Genomic DNA, 18,393 nt, shown 5'->3' with positions numbered 1-18,393 from the left:
TTAACGCAGTCAGATACAGACTACAATCAAGCAAGAATATTTACATCCTTATCCTACTTCCTCTCTGTCTTTCCTTTCTGGTGTTTGGATGTTACGAGGTGGATATGTTCTTTATTGTCTCAGTGGATAATTCTTATATGTCAACTGAGCCTCTGTCACTCCCTCCTTTTCTTCCTTTAAAATTCCTCATATTTATCATATTCAAATCATGACTTTCTTATATACTTTTTTCCTTCAGCTTCTGGTTCCTGTTATTCTTATTTTAAGATTGTTTTTAATATATTTTAAATCAAATCCATGATGTTTTCCAGCCTGTTATTTCTTCTGTCTCTTGCTCTGCATCTCCATTTCCTCTGAGAAATCCCTAACATCTCTCATTGGGACTCTCTGTTCCTGGGCTCGTGTCTGGATTGTTGTGGTGATCCTGACCTTTGTCCCCAGGTTTTGTCTAAAAGTTTGTTTCTTCTTTCTCAGTTTCATCCTCATTTTTCTGAAGCTGACCAAGGACACGTATGTGGGAGAAAGCTCTTTGAGGCTTCAGCATTCTTGAAAATGCCTTTCTTTGCCTTCATGCTCGAATGGTTTTTTTTCTGCTCTGGAAATTTTTCTTTGTGTGATTTCTTTGGTAATTTTCTCCCTCCCACTCTCCTGTTGTCTCTGGATGGACGTCTGTTCGTGACTGGAGCTCTCCTGGCCCTGTCCTTAGGAGGTGCATCATTTCTGTCCTACTTGTCATCTCTGATTTTTATTAGCCAAACCTCCAAATATTTATTTAGAAAATTATTTCATCAATTTTAGCTTTAATTTCCATATTGCTGTTTTCCTAACTGAAATATCCTCTTGAATTTGGGGGGAGAATATTACATTTTTAAAGAAGTAATTTTGTATTCTTTTCATGGACAGATCTCTTTGGATTTTTAAAAGATGTTTATCCTTGACTGTAAATCTCATGTAAAGACTGATCACAAATATGTAGTGGCTCTGAGTTTTCTCCTGAGAGGACCAAGGCATAGAAAAGGCTCACTGAGCCTCTGTCCATGGTGGGCAGCCCTTACTAGAAGTTTTCTGGTCATCAAAATGAGGGGCAATTTGACTCTGTGGAATGAGCATCTTTTTTTGCCTAGGTTTTCTTGAGGCAGTTTATTATTATTTATAGGTAGAAGGACTGTGTTTTAACAGTACCCAGGATTTATTTTAATCAGTATGGTAAGACATATAGACACAGAACTGACTGTTGCTAAGGAAGAAGATTTTATTCAAAGTTTCCTAACAGCAAGAATCATAACTCACCCCTGAGTCAGGGATACAGGGGGAAGTGCTGGATTGATTATAAGGCAAAGAAACCAGGGAAAATGTAGATAGATAGGAGCTTTCATTGTGTTTTTTCCAGGGAAGGAACAGGTCAGGCAGAATAAACAGGTTTGTAATGGGCTGATTTGAATAATTTCACATCCCTGGGGTGGTTAGGGCTGGTGGATAGTGACCCCCCAAGTGTGAGAGCCTGATAGAATGGGAGTTGAGAGGTAGTCTCTGGATTGATTGATTTATATTTGAAAAGAGCTCTTGAAGACTTGTTTACTGTTTCTAGGAATTGACTAATCCCAGGAGGGGCAGTTCCTCCAGGTCAGCAAGGCCTCAGATGTGAAATGTCGGAAAATAGAAAAGCAAGTCATGGTTAATTTAGGTCTTTACTTTTAATCCTTTTTTCCCCCTTTTAGGGGTGTGTGTATGTGTGGGTGTACACGGGCCTGTGTGTGCATTTATCTAAGTTGTCACCGACAGGGGAGGGTCTTGGGGCACATTCATCTAAAACTTGTGCTAAATTTGCTATCTTTCCCTACCCCCACCTTCATCATTACCAGCTGTGGACCAGAGAGCCCTTTTGGGGTTCTGTGTCCAGCTCCCTCCTGCACCTGCAGTTTCAAACATATGGAATACATTTGTTAATCCTCAGCAAGTATTGGGCCCCTTTGAAGAGATTGGAAGTAAAGCTTTGAACATAGAAGGTCACAATCCCTGTCCTGTGAGGTGGACAGGGTGGCCACATGCACCTATGTTCCTTATCTCCTGTGGATATGTTGAGATTTTTTTTTCCATCTACAGGTGTTCTCCTTAATTGATTTTAGGTACCTGGGTACAAACAGGAGCCCCTAGAAAGCTGCTACTGTTCTGACCAGCGGCTCAACTAATCTAAGTGCACTGAGGAATCGACAGCCTCATAGCACTGGCTCACAAAACTCCATTTTCTGTTTCTAGTGCTGATGAGAGGTTTGATGCCACATTCCACACCAACGTCTTGGTGAATTCTTCTGGACATTGCCAGTATCTTCCTCCAGGTAAGACCCATTTTCTTTGTCTTCTTCCAGTTGGAAAATTTAAGCAAGTAAATTAAGCAAATATCAGCCCAATTGATGGCCCACCTGAGGGTCAACTGGCTCTTATATGCATTCTACTTCCTCCTCTTACTTTCTCTCTGTGCTTTCAGTGCCCCCTCAAGACTGCCATCTTTCTCTTTTTTCTTGGAATCCTGGCTCAGGTGGTCTTTGCCAGCATGTGTCGGGTGTTCTTACTTTCTGCCATGTGCCCTGTAAAGTCAGTCCATAATTAAAGCAAGCCTTCCTTGTTGGGTAATCTCCAAGTCTCTTTTCTACCCATAATCCAGATAATCAGGTCCTTTTGTCTCCATTTCAACATGTAAGTCAGATAAACATGCCCTTTCTTCCCTGTTGTGACCCACAAGTCTGATATCCAAACCATTTTTTCTCCCTTTCAACCCACAAATCAGACAATCAGGTCCCCTTTCCTCCACTTCGGTCCTCCACTTTCCTCGACTTCCTGTCTTGGCAGGTGTTCCAGGTGTTGGGGGAGATGGTGGGAGTGCTGCATGGTGTATTGAGTTCATGCATTCAAGAGCACTCATGGGTTAGATGTTAGGTTCAGTGCTTTCTAGGGAGCTCATTACTGACTTGTTCCTGGACTCGTTTTTTCTCCTTTTCAACTTTCTCATGGTGAGACACTTTCTGGGATTGACCTCCACCCCCCTTCCCCAAACCCATTATTTCTTGGGACTTATAAGGCCCTAGGCTGTTCATTGAGTTATCCACAGCTTGGTAAATTCAGATTTTTCCGCCTTGAGGCACAATGTGGATTGTTTTAGCATATGAATATTAACCAATCTTGGGTTCAGCTTTTAGAACTTCTTTTTTTTTTAACATATTCTTTTCAAGGATTTTCTCCTATACTAACTGTCTGGTTTACTTAACTGCCTGCTCAAAAGGAACCTGCAATTATCTCACGACCAGCGTGCACACACTCACACCACCCACACACAACCACACACACATCACATATTCTCACATCACACACACAGACATACACACACACATACCACCCCTTCAACAGTCTCTCTTACTCATTCCACTGCACACACAGCAAAGTCAGCTTTGCTTTTTGGGTTGTTGTTTACATGCTCTTTCTGTTAGCTGATGATAAACATCCTCTAGACAGAATCTGTGTTTGCTCACCTTAGAATCCTTGGCTCCTCAACCATGTGAGGCCCATGTGAATGGATGAGTGACTGAATCTATCAATAACATACACCTCCCTATAATGTTTGTATAGATTGAAGAAATCCAGCTTTTCAGGTTTTCTGTCTCAACACAACTGTTCTTGGGCAATTCCCCCCATTTTTCCTACCCCAGCCTTTCCTTCTGACAGTGGGTCCTCTGTAGACTGGCTGTGGAATGCCTTCCAGCACATCTGAGTTCCTTTTCACCAGGCCTGCGAGTTACAGCTTCTGTTATGAGTGCCATTATCAGGGCCATTTTAGAAGATGGTGTCCAGTAGTCTCCAGGGTAGAGAAACATGTTGCTGCAAATTGTTCTTAGGACTGAGTTTATCTTCAGCTACCAGGGAAGCACTCTGGACCCTCAAATCCTCTGAACGCAACAGACCCTGTGAGACTCCATCCTATGACCCTTCCTCAGTGGCCCTGGGAGTCTGGTCAGGATGGGACACATTGTGTTGTGACCTGGGACAATGTCTTACACTGGAAGGAAGGGTACAGAACTCCCTGTGCCTTGGGGTCATGTAGGGCTGGTTCGGGGACACTGCTCTGCCCCTGCTTAGTGATGCTTAGTGATACATGGGTATAAAAGAGTGTTTTGGGTGTGGGTTTTGAAATAGAGACTTGATTATAACGTGACTTTTCCTGCTTCATTTTATGCATTTATTTTTAACATCTTTATGGAGGTAGAATTTACATATCATACATTTTAAGTACATGATTCAATGATTTTTAGTAAATTTAGAGTTGTGCAACCATTACCACAGTCCCATTTTAGAGCATTCCCTTCACTCCACAAAGATCCCTTTTGCCTATTTGCAGTTAATCCCCACTCCCACAGCCAGCCCCAGGCAACCACAGATCTGTTTTCTGTGTCTTTCTTGGATTTTTTCATAGAAATGGAATTGTATAGTTATAGAATGTTTTAACTTGCAAATAGTCTGGGTTTGGGGGAACCCACACTACTAATGGAAGGGGAGTGTCAGTTAAGACTTCCAGACTCCTATAAACATTTGAAATAATGCTGCAAATCATGTTTAGAGGACCTTAAGGGGGCAAATAATTTATTATCTGTTCACAACTTGGCTGTGAGTTGAAGTCTGGGTTTTCAAGGCACTTTGAGTCCCTTCCTCCCTATGGTCTTTATTTAACTCAATAGTTGACATTTACAGAGTACCTGCCTTTCCCCACCAGCAGTGGGACACTTAAGCCATCCATGCCTTCTAGTGTTGCTCAATCTTCTCTGAGCAGGGAAGAGAACAGGGCATAAAAATAAAACTAGAATGAGTTTATCTGATTTCATCTTCATGACCTTCTGGGAAATTCACTTTCAACTTACCAGAGCCTGAACTTCCTCTTTCAGTGGAAACCCTTTCTTGTATTCAAGCACTCTCTCTTGGGCTTACACCTGTCAGGTTTTGTTGTATTTTTTATTTTTTTTTAATTGTAGATGGACACAATATCTTTATTTATTTTTATGTGGTACTGAAATCGAACCCAGTGCTTCACATGAGCTAGGCAAGCGCTCTACCACTGAGCCATAACCCCAGCCCGTTGTTCTATTCTTCATCTAGAATCCTGCACATTTATTTCTAGATAATCAAATATTTTCCCAATTGGTATCTAAATAAAATGGCTTCCCAGACCAAACATACCCACACAGAAATACATGCCCCCATACTTTAGATTCTTGAGCATTTTTATTAATTCCTCTGAGGGTTTTTTTTAATGTTCTTTATTTTTCTCCTACTATTGAGTCTGATGCACAGAGCAAACACAAGTTTATAAAACTAATTTCTTTGCAGAGAAATCCCTGAGAAGTCTTCTTCAACAGAAGCTGTCATGGTTTTTGAATTTCAAAAGACAGTGAAGCTTTAGGTGAGCTGCTTGTCTAGTGGTTTGCAAGATAGATTGATAGATCCATAGATTGATCAATTGATAGATAGATAGATAAAATATATACAATTTTTTCTGGGTGGGTTTAGAAGCAGTTTGAAGGTGCAACATGGTCTAGAGGGACTGCTGTGTATTTTGAGTCCATCTCAGTTGTCTTCCACTTCAGCCTTCTGGTTGTTTCCATCACCAACACAGGCATATTCAAGAGCTCCTGCTATATTGATGTGCGCTGGTTCCCCTTTGACGTGCAGCATTGCAAACTGAAGTTTGGATCCTGGTCTTATGGAGGGTGGTCCTTGGACCTGCAGATGCAGGAGGCAGATATCAGTGGCTATATCCCCAACGGAGAATGGGATCTCGTGGGTAAGCCCAGCAAAGACACAAGACTTGCAGCCTGGAAAAAAACCTGCTTTCTTCCTGTTGAAGTTTAAAAGTTAGGGATTTTCCACTGACCTTTCCAGTGTGAGCATTTTTTGAACTCTGCAGCATTCTTCATCATTTACTGAGAGCTATAGGATGAGAAACCAACAACAATGAGTAAATCTAACACTTTCAGGAGGAATTTGCAGCTTGGTGAGGACATGTTTAAACAAGTCAGTGCTGGTGACATCTTCAAGTCCATGCCATTGCTAAAATATGATTGCACAGCAACTTTCAATCAACAGTGTGAGTGTCATAAATGAGGTCCAGATAAAGTAAAAACAGTTTTATACAGTAGCAAAACACATTTACAAATACTGGGAAACGGGTTTGGCTACGCACTAAACAAGTCTGCTTAGGGACAGTTGAGCTTGGGATTTATAACAAGAAGTGGGTATAAAAGCTTAGCATTTTGGGGAAAAGATCAACAAGATTGAGGCAACTCTGGTAGTTGGAAATGGATGCAAATCAGGGTGATCATAAATTTCATAGTCCATTGGATTGTCCAGCTCAGGAGGCAAACTGGTCATTGTAGCATTCCTCGCATCTTGCAAGGAATTGTTAGATTCTGAAAAAATTGTTCCTTCTGTAAGATTTAGTTCCCAACATGAAATTTATCTCGCAATCTACCCCGTCAGCAAATCTCTAAGACTCAGAAAAACATTTTTTTTTACTACTCTGCAGTCATTTTCACTTTTATTTTATCAACAGCCATTTAAAATGGAAAAGCAATGTAGTTAAGATTCACTTAACACTGAATATGCATTCTGAAATGCTTTGTTGCATGATTTTGTCATTATGCAAGCATCATACACTGTACATACACAAACTGAGACAGCTATAGTTCAGTAGGTGATATAAAACTGAAGCACATTTTTTATCAATTTCTTTTTTATTTGTTTGCTTTTCGGTGCTGGGGAATCAAACCCAGGGCCTCATGAAAGCCAAATGGATACTCTACCACTGAGCCACATCCCCAGATTCACTTGTTTCATCTTTGACAGAAGCATCATTATGTGGCTCATGACTATAATTACTTTTATAATGATAAAAATTGAAAGTGCATCATTTATTCTTATGTACTTTTATGTACTTATAATCCTTCAAAAGAATATTTACCCATTTGCTTAAGTATCACTGAGATACCTTAAAACAATTTTATAACAAACCAGCAAGGGTTTGTTCAAACATCAGTTACCAAGATTTTTAGCACTTAGCAAACTCCAGGGCTATGCTTGTGTGTGGTATATACATGGAAACAAACACAATAATTATGTTTTCAAATGATAGTTCCTTTTCTCCTCCTCCCCATGCAGGAATTCCAGGCAAAAGGAGTGAGAAGTTTTATGAGTGCTGCAAAGAGCCATACCCGGATGTCACCTACACGGTAACGATGCGCCGCAGGACACTCTACTATGGCCTTAATCTGCTCATCCCTTGTGTGCTCATCTCAGCTCTGGCCCTGCTAGTGTTCTTGCTCCCTGCAGACTCTGGGGAGAAAATCTCCCTTGGTAAGTGCCCATATCTTTGGCAAGAGTCTGAGACTGGAGGCCCTTTGTTTAGGTCAGCTCTGTAGGGTTCACTGTGGATGGTACAGGGATGTATTTTGGGGTCCCAAGGGCCTGCCTGACTGATTCTTCATGAACCTCTTAGACCAAAGCAGCTCCAGAATATCATAGGCTCCTGATTTGTGCTCCAAACTGGATGGATGTACCCTCCTGAGAATAACACAGGATCCTGGAATCCTCTGATCCTACAAAGAGTATGGATTCACCCATGGAGGGACCAGCTAGTTGGATTATGCCCAGAAGTGCCTGTGCTTTCTCCATGGTGGCAACAAGTTAGCCTTCATTGTGGACAGGGAAGAGTTTAGCTTGATTTCGGCTTGCATTTGTCTATTGTTGTATGCAGCATAATTCCTTACAGTTGCTTCCATATGAAGATAAGAAAAGTAAAACTTTGAATGGTGAAATGACTTTTTAAATATCTCAAAGAATTTCTCAGTATCTCAGTCCATCAATCACAAACATTTAAACTTCTGAGTACAAGTTCAGAACATTACATAACTTATCTAAGATCACACAGCTAGTAAATGGCAGAGTCAAAACCTGAAACCAGGCCTTCTGACTGCAAGGTTTCTTTTTCCCACTATGTGGAGGTACCTCTCAATAATATTGTGGTAAAGAAACTGACAGATAATTGTTTTGTGATGATTCCTCCAAATTTCTGATTCCGAAACTTGTCTTTGTCAGAGATTCTTTTGGGACTTTGACAGGTGATAGAGATTTTCCTCCAGAAAAAAATTTAAATGCCCATATGTAAGAAACCATCTGTCCCAAGGCCTTTCCCCAGCAACTCCTTAATTCTTTGAAACTCAGGTTAGATGACCCGATTACTGGTAGAGGGAATTTAGAACTTGTTGCCTGTTTTGTCAAAGGATCTTCTGTGTGTTTGTTTTAGGAATCACAGTTTTACTGTCTCTAACTGTCTTCATGCTGCTTGTAGCAGAGATTATGCCCGCAACATCTGATTCAGTGCCATTGATAGGTAAGTCAAGAGTCAGGCTCCTTTCTAGAACTACAGATTTAGAGAGTCCCTAGCATTTCCCAGTAGATGCAAAGAGTAGAAATGTGTCCTTCATGCCCTGAAGAGCTGTATCGCTCCCTCATCTATTGCCTCTGTTCACTTGGGCCCAAATAGTGGGAAGAGGATATTCAACTGTGTGGTTAGGCTTTAAGTTACTGAAACGGCTAGGAGTGGTGGTGTGCCACTGTGGTGTTAGTACTCAGGAGGCTGAGGCAAGAGGATCACTTGAACCCAAGAGTTCAAGACCAGCAAGGGCAACATAGTGAGACTCCCATCTCAAAGAAAAAAACATGCAAAATTGCCTATTATGCCACTTATTATAAATTCTTCCACTTATTCTTGCTTTGAGGGCAAAGATTTTATTATTAGAGATTCATTATTTTAGCTGAGACCTTGTTTGTCTACAAATCTTTTGTTACAAAGGGAGAAACATACAATTTAACTCTTAGTCATTGTTTCCAGGAATAACTCAGGGTCTCCATATAATAAATATTTGGGGGAAATATATGTTTTGCCCAAGACAGGTATGAGGTATGACCTTCTGCTCAGGGAGGAATGGCAGGTGCTTTGCACCTTCCTGTATGGAAATAAATGTAACCATACAAAAGGATACCCAGTTTAGTGGTTAGAATTAGATACTCTCACTACTGCAGCTGGGGTTCTATTCCTTGTCAGGGAAGCAAATCCTCCAACTCAGTTGTGAGGTTGCAAAGCAGCATTCTGCCAGCACCTATTAGGTTTATTATGGGAGGTGCCACTCCTATACGGTGATGGAAAGTCAGGTCTTTGGGTTCTAGGCTGCCTGCTTCCCACCAGGGGTGTGGGCAGTGGGCTATAGGCCTGGCCCAGACAGCCAGTCACTGACAGTAAGAGAGCGAGGTCTGCACACTCCTCCTGTGACTTTCAGTGCTCCTGGGGCCTCAGGTCTCACCCTGTGTCTGTTCTTTTCACAGCCCAGTACTTTGCCAGCACCATGATCATTGTGGGCCTCTCTGTTGTGGTGACAGTGATTGTGCTGCAATATCACCACCATGACCCTGATGGGGGCAAGATGCCTAAGTGGGTATGTTCTTCTCACTCCCATGGGGTCAGAGCCCTCCCTAAAGCAGAGTTTTCATATGGTTTATCTGTTTTAAAAACCAGCCCCCAAATTAGCACTCCAAAACAAATGGGTCTGTTTTTCATATGACTTCACCTCTCTGACTTCAACCTCTTTTCAGAGAGTGTAGTTATGGTGAGTGTGCCTCTTAGTATCCATCCTATGACAGTGTTTTAACCTGACATCCCAGAGCATGGCTCACATACTGGCTGCCTGTGTATTTTGCTAACAGAATGTTTCTAAAAACTATTATTTTGCATGGACAAATTGGAGAATTTTGCAACAGTAGAAAGCAACTGATGACACAGACACTTAGCAACATGGTTAGGGCTTCACAACAGAATGAGCTATACAAAAACATAGCTACCCTTCCGTATCTGCAGAAAATTGATTTCAGGATTGCCTGTAGATAACAAAATCTTTTAGATTTTGTTTAGAGAATAATGGAAAAAGAAGTCTGTACATGTTTAGTACAGATGCAGTTATTTTCTCAATGTTGGTCAAATCCATGGATGTGGAACCCGCAGATATAAAGGGCCCAAGTGTACATACACTTAATACACATAGAAACATAATCTAATGGAAACCCTATAATGTAAAGGTAGATAGGTTACTAGTAGAGAAAGGAAAGGGGATGGAAAAAAATGGAATACTTGATTAGAACTGAGCCAGGGCCAGGAGTTTCCCCATGTCACCAGAACAAAACCTGAGTTTTTCACCTCCCATGCTCATGTGAACCCTGCAGACCTTCCTGATCTTCCTGTCCAGAGTGTTTAGTCTAGGATGGAAAAATCTCTTCTGTCCCCAAAAGAACCTGTCTCTAGAGATCCATTAGTTTGTATTTAAGCCCAGAAGAGAGTCTAGGAATCATCACCATGCTAAATGTAGCATAAAGTATGAGATGCATTTATATACTCTCCAGGAACAGAAAGTTTCTGGGCTTTCTAAGAACATTCAATGTGCAATAGTTCATAGTTACCTACAAGTTAACTAAGGGAAGATCACTTTTTAAAAATATCGGGCTTGCAAATTTACTGTTTCCCCTCAAGTTCCTTTTCATGTACACTCTTCTCATATACTTAGTAAAAACTCACCTGTAACTTATAGTGCCAACAGCAGTGTCACTCAACCTAAAATGATGATGCCTCCTGCACAGGTCACATTGCTACCATATGTGAGAGTTGTTTTGAGAAGTGCCCATCCCCTTTAAAAAATGGGATACATTTGCACATGTGCAACTACATTCTCATCTGACTTTCTTATATATTTGACACACTTGGACAAGATGTCAGGACAGATATGAGAGTAGGCTTCTAGTTTATTTTTTGTCTGTCTGTCTGTCCATCTTTCTGTTTGAAGCAGATGATACATTTAGATACATTTACCTGTTTCAAAAAGTGTATATCATATTAACACTATACCTAAGAAAATTGAGCTCCCATTTCCACCCTTCACCCTGCTCCCACCACCAATATTGAAACATTTAAATGAATTCCTTCTTTTTTCCTTTTAGTGTTTATTTATGAAAATATGAACACTTCTTATTAGTTTTTCAACTGATGTGGAGATAAGGGAATGAAACACAGATGCAAAATCATTTTTAATGACCTGATAGCACTATGCTCTTTTGAAAAATCTTAATTAAAAGCATATGCTAATTTTTCACCTCTTAGCATAAGAGCTTGTTAAAACCAATTGGCTACAAATGAAATATAAAGTGTATACATTTCATTTTTATATAGCATACTATGTTTTTCTTTTCTTCCATGTGTTTTTAAAACATAAACAGTCTCCAAGGGACTCTTACAATGATCTGTTGCTATGAAGAAGATACTGCTGAGTGCAGTGGCATTATGTGACATTTGCACAGTCAGAAACAAAACTATAACCTAACAGAAGAGGTCATGAGCACAGTTTGATAAGTGCCAAGAGGATAATTTCATCTTTGGAGATGCTTTGGCCTTGAAAGCTAATAATTCAGGCCATGGAATTAAAAATAGACTTGGCAATGTGGATCATACTAGCTGGATTTGTGCCTCAGGGGATGTGCAGATTCAGTCATGGCTGGAAAAGTGCCTGACACTGCTTGGCTCTCATGTGCACAGTTGCATCTGGGTATAGTTGCACTCATTGTCGGACACCTTCCCTCAAGGTCTGATGAAGACTTTGTGGTATTTCCAAGAAGGAGTTGGGCTAAGTCACAGGAACGCTGAAAGAGCATGTAATCTCTGACTGATGAAGCTACAGAGGTCTAGGTACATTACCTGGTGTAACCACTTGCTTATTGTATGACCTTGAGCCAATTAATTAGCGTCTTGGAGCTTCATTTTATCTGTGTGTAAAATGGGAGAATTAAGCTCACTTTCTAGAGCTCTTAATGGCCCAAGTGAGATGACATGTCTCTTGAGGGCCAAATTCACCCTAAATGTTTTCACAGAGGTTTATGTTTTCCTCCTCGGCACAGATGGTAAAAAACCCTCCAGGGTCAGGAGACCTAGCCTTCCTAGGATATAGAGTGCCACCTACTGTGGAAAGCACACTGTGAAATGAAGGACTGTCTTTGAAGCTATAGTGAAAATTATTTTAGTGTTTCTTCTTCTTTTTTAAAAAATTTATTCCCTGCCCCCAGATCTTGTTTGCTTCAGTCACCTTTGATAAGATACCATAAAAGTGAATGTCAGGAAAGACTGCCCTGCAGATATGAGCTTCACAGCTTACCATCTCTATCTACATGGAGATAGACCTGCTAGGTTGTTGATGAAATTTTCCCATACTCAAAAAATGAAATAGGTATCTGGATGATTATAGAAAAAGAACTCCCTTTTTATACACTTATCTAGGGAAACTTACAAAAATTATATAGTTATCTAGAGATGCCTACAAAAATGCTTTATTTTTTTTTTCTTATTTTGGGACATTAGCTGTCTCCCCTCTTTCCAAGAGAGTTAAAAATAATATAAACTCACATGGTAATTTTTCACAAACTTCTTCAGGCACATTGGTACCAAATGTGTATAATATACTTGAGCCAGAGTTTGGCAAACTGAGACCCAGCTGGTCAAATTTAGCCCACAAACTTTAAAATACAGTGTTATTAGGAAATAGTTATACTCATCCGTTTACCTCCTTTCTATATTTGTTACTTCGTAAGCTGAGTAGTTGCAACAGAGATCTGTGGCCTGCAGATCTAAAAATGTACCATCTGTCTCTTTATAGAAAGTTTGCCAACTCTGCTTTCAACTTTCAATCTAAGTACTTTCCCAGACATCCTTGTATTTGGTGTTCACTGTAGCTTAAGGGATCCTAAGATGAGGGGCTCTATGACTTCCTTGGTCCACAGCACATTGGTGTCTCAGGAATTTTTCCACAGAGCTCCTAGACCTGAGGAAATATTCCCCCACAGTGTCTTTATTACATAGGTTGAAACAATTTAGCTTTTATGTCTTAACATCATGAGAGCACCTGCGGGGTACGTTCAGCACATCCTCTTGAGTCTTGGGATTAGATTGGAAACCACTGTCTTCATTTTTTTGTTTCACATTGGCACTTGATTTTTTTTTCAGGGCAACTTGGAAAACCAGTGTTGCAAAGATATAATGTCATCACGAGATGTGACCATCTAATGTTGAAAGCCTGAACTATTTCAAATCAGTGGTCCTTGTGTTCAAGGGCTGTCCTTGAATGTTAAAATCTCCCAGTGCCCCTGTGATTTACAGTGGTCTTCCAGGGTGCCTTACACACAGTATGGGAGATAGAGGATTAGAGCTGAAGGTCCTTGGTTACAGATGTGTTAAGATCAGAGAGGGAAAGTGACTTTTGTTGTTTACCTATCCCAGAGGTATTCTTACCAAGCCAGGCCTCCTCTGACAAGGCTGTCTTCTTAAAGAATGCAGCATGTGTGCCCACCCCAGGGAAAAATTCAGCTCATAACCAGGGTGATAAACCTGTTATAGCTTTTATTCTCACTTCATATTTGACTAACAGTTGTTAGGCTTTGGCACTGCTTGCCCGTATAGAATCATTAGGGAGGTGATGAAACGTGTTAGCCCCAGGATCAACAAAGTCAGGCCTGTTATGTAGGATCACAGTGCTGTCAGGATCAGTTAATATCCACTTCTTGGCCTCTCTTAACATTCTCTTGTCTCCCCCAGACCAGAGTCATTCTTCTTAACTGGTGTGCATGGTTCCTGCGCATGAAGAGGCCCGGGGAAGACAAGGTCCGCCCAGCTTGCCAGCACAAGCAGCGACGCTGCAGCCTGGCCAGTGTGGAGTTGAGTGCGAGTGCAGGGCCTCCTACCAGCAACGGGAACCTTCTATATATCGGCTTCCGAGGCCTGGAGGGCATGCACTGTGCCCCGACCCCTGACTCTGGGGTTGTGTGTGGCCGCATGGCTTGTTCCCCTACACATGATGAGCACCTTCTGCATGGTGGACAGCCCTCAGAGGGGGACCCAGACCTGGCCAAGATCCTGGAGGAGGTCCGCTACATTGCCAACCGCTTCCGCTGCCAGGATGAGAGTGAGGCTGTCTGTAGTGAGTGGAAGTTTGCAGCCTGCGTGGTGGACCGCCTGTGCCTCATGGCCTTCTCAGTCTTCACCATCATCTGCACCATTGGCATCCTCATGTCAGCTCCAAACTTCGTGGAGGCTGTGTCCAAAGACTTTGCATAACATCACCCAGTTCTATACACATAGGAAATGCACAGATAGGCAAAGTGGTTGTTGGTGAGAATTCTGTGTGGTAAACTCACAGCAGCATTAAATGTGACAACTCTGATGTATCCTTTGTGGCTGTCAATTGTCAATCCTGATGGTTACAGTTTCCTTGTTACCTTCAGTAATAGGATCTTAGTATTTTTCTCTTTGATATCTTATGCATACCACTGGCACATCATTCTGTTCAGCAGGGCCACTGTACAGTCATTTTGCCCATTTGTTCTCTTTCTGGAGAGCCATTTAGAGAGATCTTTGTGGCTCCAGACTGTCAGGGCAGGCCTGTACAGTTGGTTTTGCATGCTTGCATGTCACTTGCCATAAGGCCCACATGAAAATTCAACGAGTGCTTTTGCCTATGTACAAACCTAGATTAAAACTAACGATAATAAACCACTCACTAAATCCATTCTAATAATTGACTTGTGAAAGAAAAAAAAAAAACTAAAACCGATCTGCTGGCTTTTCTGTAGTTCAACTATATATTTTTTCTCTACCAATGACAGTCGGTAGAGAGAAACAGTTGTATGCTGTTTATAGAAGAGAGTGAGACAGACACTGTTTGTGTGTGTATGTGTGTGTATCTCGTAAACTATGTTTATACCAGCTAATTTTTACAAACCTATTCTTTTGAGAAAAATCAGAGGGACTCAAGTTTGTGTCTATTGCAATATAGGACCAGACCTGGTCAAGTGTGCATGAGAGGCTGTGTCCCCTGTAGATCCTAGATGACTCCCACGCTTCTTGTGCTACCCCTGGACACTGTTCTGTTCTGCAAAATCCAAAGGACAAATAGGGTTCTGTGAGAAATACCAGCTCGAAGGAATAACTGAAGCTAAGTTACACACTTTAATGTGCTTTTTAAAAATAAGAATGTATTAGATGCTTCATACTTGTTGGAGATGATTCGTTTTAGAAGAATGTCCATCCAAATGCACACCGTAAAGTGAGCATATTATTTGGCTTTTTCTCCATGTGATAGGGCCAGGATGCAAGGACTGGGACCTCTCTGGCCCTCTGTGTAGTAAGAACTGGGGAGGGGATGGTGGCTTTCCGAGATGCCCATCAGTAGCAGTCAAAATGGAGGAGCTGTCAGAACATCAGAGGCTGCACAGCAATAAGCCCTGGTTTCTGGCTTTTGGGGATCTGCATCCTTATAGCCTGTTCACCCCAGTTTCAACACAGAAAGTTGGCTCAGGGTTAATTTGTGATTCACTGGAGATGTGTTCTAAAGACAAGAACAATTTCAATTTTTTAACCTAAGAGGGGACACCATATCCCACTGAAATTAGCAGGTAGTAATCACTGTGCCTCTTCTTGTTTGTTGTTGTTTTTAATGAGATCAGAAGGTAATTCACCAAGAAAAACCTCTGTGGTTCTATTGTAGCATTCAGTAACTGCTCAGAGCTCAAAACTGTGCTTCTGAGCTCCTAGAAATCTTTAAGCTGCTTCCAACCACTGAGTGGGGCACATCATGAAAGATTAAATTTTCAGATCAAAATAAATTGCCATCCATTTCACTAATTTCTGAGTAATGCCTATAAATTCACTTGTTTAGAGGAAATGAAGGTTTATGTGTATTATGTGTGCATGGGTGCGTGCATATGTGCAAGTGCCTGTGTGTGCAACTTAAGAGGAGAACTTGTTTACAACAAGAAGGTTGATAAACCACGAGACTCTAGCAAAATGCTATTTGGAGCAGGGTCATCCACCCATTCTACATGGTGTGGACAAATGACGCACAATGTTGTTTTTGTTTTTCCTATTGAAGTGTCTTTAGAAACAAATAGAAGTGTTTGATTTAAAAAGAGAGAGCTTCGTATCTTATTGTTACATGAAATTAATCTCTACCATATATTTTTTTGCTTTAAAGAGAACTTTTTCATTTTGTATTTTATACAGAAAAACATAAAAAGCAAATAAAAGTTTATCATTTTGACCACCCAAATAACTATTCTGTCATTGATAATAATAATTAGGAATTAACTCCCCACAAAATTAGAAAAATGTATATGGTTAGAAACAGAAACCTTCCTTATCCTAGTCACTTGAGAAGTTGAGGCAGGAAATCACAAGTTGGAGGCCAGCCTCAACAACTTGGGAAAACCCTTCCTCAAAATAAAAAAAAAATTAAAAAGGTGTGGAATTGGCACAGAGGTAGAGCATCATGTGTTCAGTCCCCTGTACCACAAAACAAAACCAAGCAGCCTCCTCCCAACCCCTTCCCCTTTTTGTCCTCCACAGAGGCCCCTTTTTGTTCTCCACAGAGACTCCTTTTTGTCCTCCACTGATGAGTTTTCAGAGACATTTCTAGAATGGAGGAAAAGAAGGGCGGGGGCTGAAGGAGGAGAGAGTTGGGAATGGAGAAAGACATATTCTAGCCATCACGCTATGCAAAGCACTCTGCACCTAGTGTTCTGACTTAAAGATCTTTCCACAGTGACAAATGAAGATCTACCTCTATTTCTCTAAATGGCTGCTTAGCATTCCTTTGCCTCAGTGGACCATAATTTATTTGAATTTTTTTTCTTTTATTGGTAAACATGTAGATATTTCCAGTTTTTATTTTTATATGCAAACCTATACTTATCATCTCTGTGTATATTTTACCACACTTTTGTGATTATATCTTGGTAGAAATTCCAGTTAGAAATGGAATCTCTGGACAATAAGGCTTTGTGCATTTAACATTTTGATAGATATTGCCAGATTATCTTCCAGACACCAATCAGTGGATACCCCACCAAGAGTACAATGAAAGGAAAAATTTCTTAGCCTTTTAGTGCTAAATACTGTTGAATTTATTTTTTCCCAACATGGTAAAAAAAAAAAAGATATTGCAATATTATTCTGACTTTAGTTCATTCTATTGTGAGGTTGAACATCTTTTCAAATGGTTTTTTGGCAATTTCAATCTTTGTAAATTTATACTTTTATGCAGTTTTTCAATTGGGTTATTTGGCTTTATTTTCTTAATTCATTTTCTTATGCATGTCAGGCTCTTTCTCTTATGTCTGGAAATATTTTAATTTATCATTTATCTTTTGATGTGTTTATTAGTTTGCTTGTTTATTGGCATATAGAAAGTTTATAATATTATGTTGTAAATTTATCTGTATTTTTCTTTGCAGATACTGGGATTTATTTACAGTTTATTTAAATGCCTTCCTGATTTTGAGATTATAAATAAACTTACTTACTTTTTCTTCTAAAACTTTGTGGTTTCATTTGTTTATATCTTCTGACTTCGCGGGAATCTTTTATTGCAAGAAATAGAGGTAAAGTCCCTATTTCTTCCCTCCAATCTGTGATCAGTGGTGTCAATCCAGTATATAACAATGTGTTTCTGTAATAAAATAATATTCTCCCCACTTGCTCAAAATGCCACCTTATGTGTAAACTTAGTTTCTTTAAGCATTTGGGTCTATTTTTCTTCTGTTGATATTCTCTCTCTCTCTCTCTCTCTCTCTCTCTCTCTCTGTGTGTGTGTGTGTGTGTGTGCCCCCCCCCCTTTTCTAAAGCTTTATTCAAATTTCAAGTTAACACACCCATCAACTGCCATTTTCTCTTTATTTCTCTGTCATATGCATCATTTTTTAAAATTGTGCCTCAATTTATAAATTGAGTGTTGCTATTCAGAAACACTACAATCTAGGCTTGTATTCAAGTCAAATTTTAAGTCACTCATTTGAGTTTTACGGTTTTGTTTAACAGGTTCTATGAATCTCTTGTCTATTTACAGATGTTTTGTTTTGCTATCATTTTCAATGTAATGATTTTTTTCCCATTTTTTCAAACTGGATGTTTAGAAAAGTCATTGGGTTTTCTACATTAATGTCATAATCAACCACTATAATTGTGATATTTTTTCTCAGATTTTCTTTGGACTTCTTCCCAATATTACACTTCTTTCTTTCTTCATCCAGTTGCATTTGAGAATAGGGTTAAGGAACAATGATTCACATAGCACACTTGTCTGTTCTTAATGTTAATGGGATATTTTAATGTCTCACATAATTCTGTTTGTATGAAGACATGTATTTTCCTTGTCATAATAAAAAGGTATCCATTTAGTCTCTCAAACTATTACTGCTCCCTTGGAAAAATGTGCATAT

The 18,393-nt window shown here is 40.1% G+C and overlaps 1 protein-coding gene across 2 annotated transcripts in view; it reads left to right on the top strand.

Moving 5' to 3' along the window:
• Positions 1 to 17,290, top strand: part of LOC124089314 (neuronal acetylcholine receptor subunit alpha-7) — a 108,247-nt gene extending 90,957 nt beyond the window's left edge. For both annotated transcript variants that reach the window (XM_058576617.1, XM_058576624.1), the window contains 6 exons: positions 2,257 to 2,336; positions 5,657 to 5,824; positions 7,198 to 7,392; positions 8,342 to 8,428; positions 9,421 to 9,530; positions 13,718 to 17,290. In XM_058576617.1, the coding sequence (XP_058432600.1) occupies positions 2,257 to 2,336; positions 5,657 to 5,824; positions 7,198 to 7,392; positions 8,342 to 8,428; positions 9,421 to 9,530; positions 13,718 to 14,236 (1,159 nt within the window). In that variant the 3' untranslated portion in view covers positions 14,237 to 17,290. The remainder of the gene's footprint in view (positions 1 to 2,256; positions 2,337 to 5,656; positions 5,825 to 7,197; positions 7,393 to 8,341; positions 8,429 to 9,420; positions 9,531 to 13,717) is intronic.
• The last annotated feature ends 1,103 nt before the right edge of the window (positions 17,291 to 18,393 follow it).

The sequence above is a fragment of the Marmota monax genome, unplaced genomic scaffold (assembly GCF_021218885.2).
Source record: "Marmota monax isolate L192 unplaced genomic scaffold, Marmota_monax_Labrador192_F-V1.1 WCK01_AAM20220418_F8-fsc00005, whole genome shotgun sequence".
Taxonomy (NCBI): domain Eukaryota; kingdom Metazoa; phylum Chordata; class Mammalia; order Rodentia; family Sciuridae; genus Marmota; species Marmota monax.
This window is presented reverse-complemented; position numbering and strand designations above follow the sequence as displayed.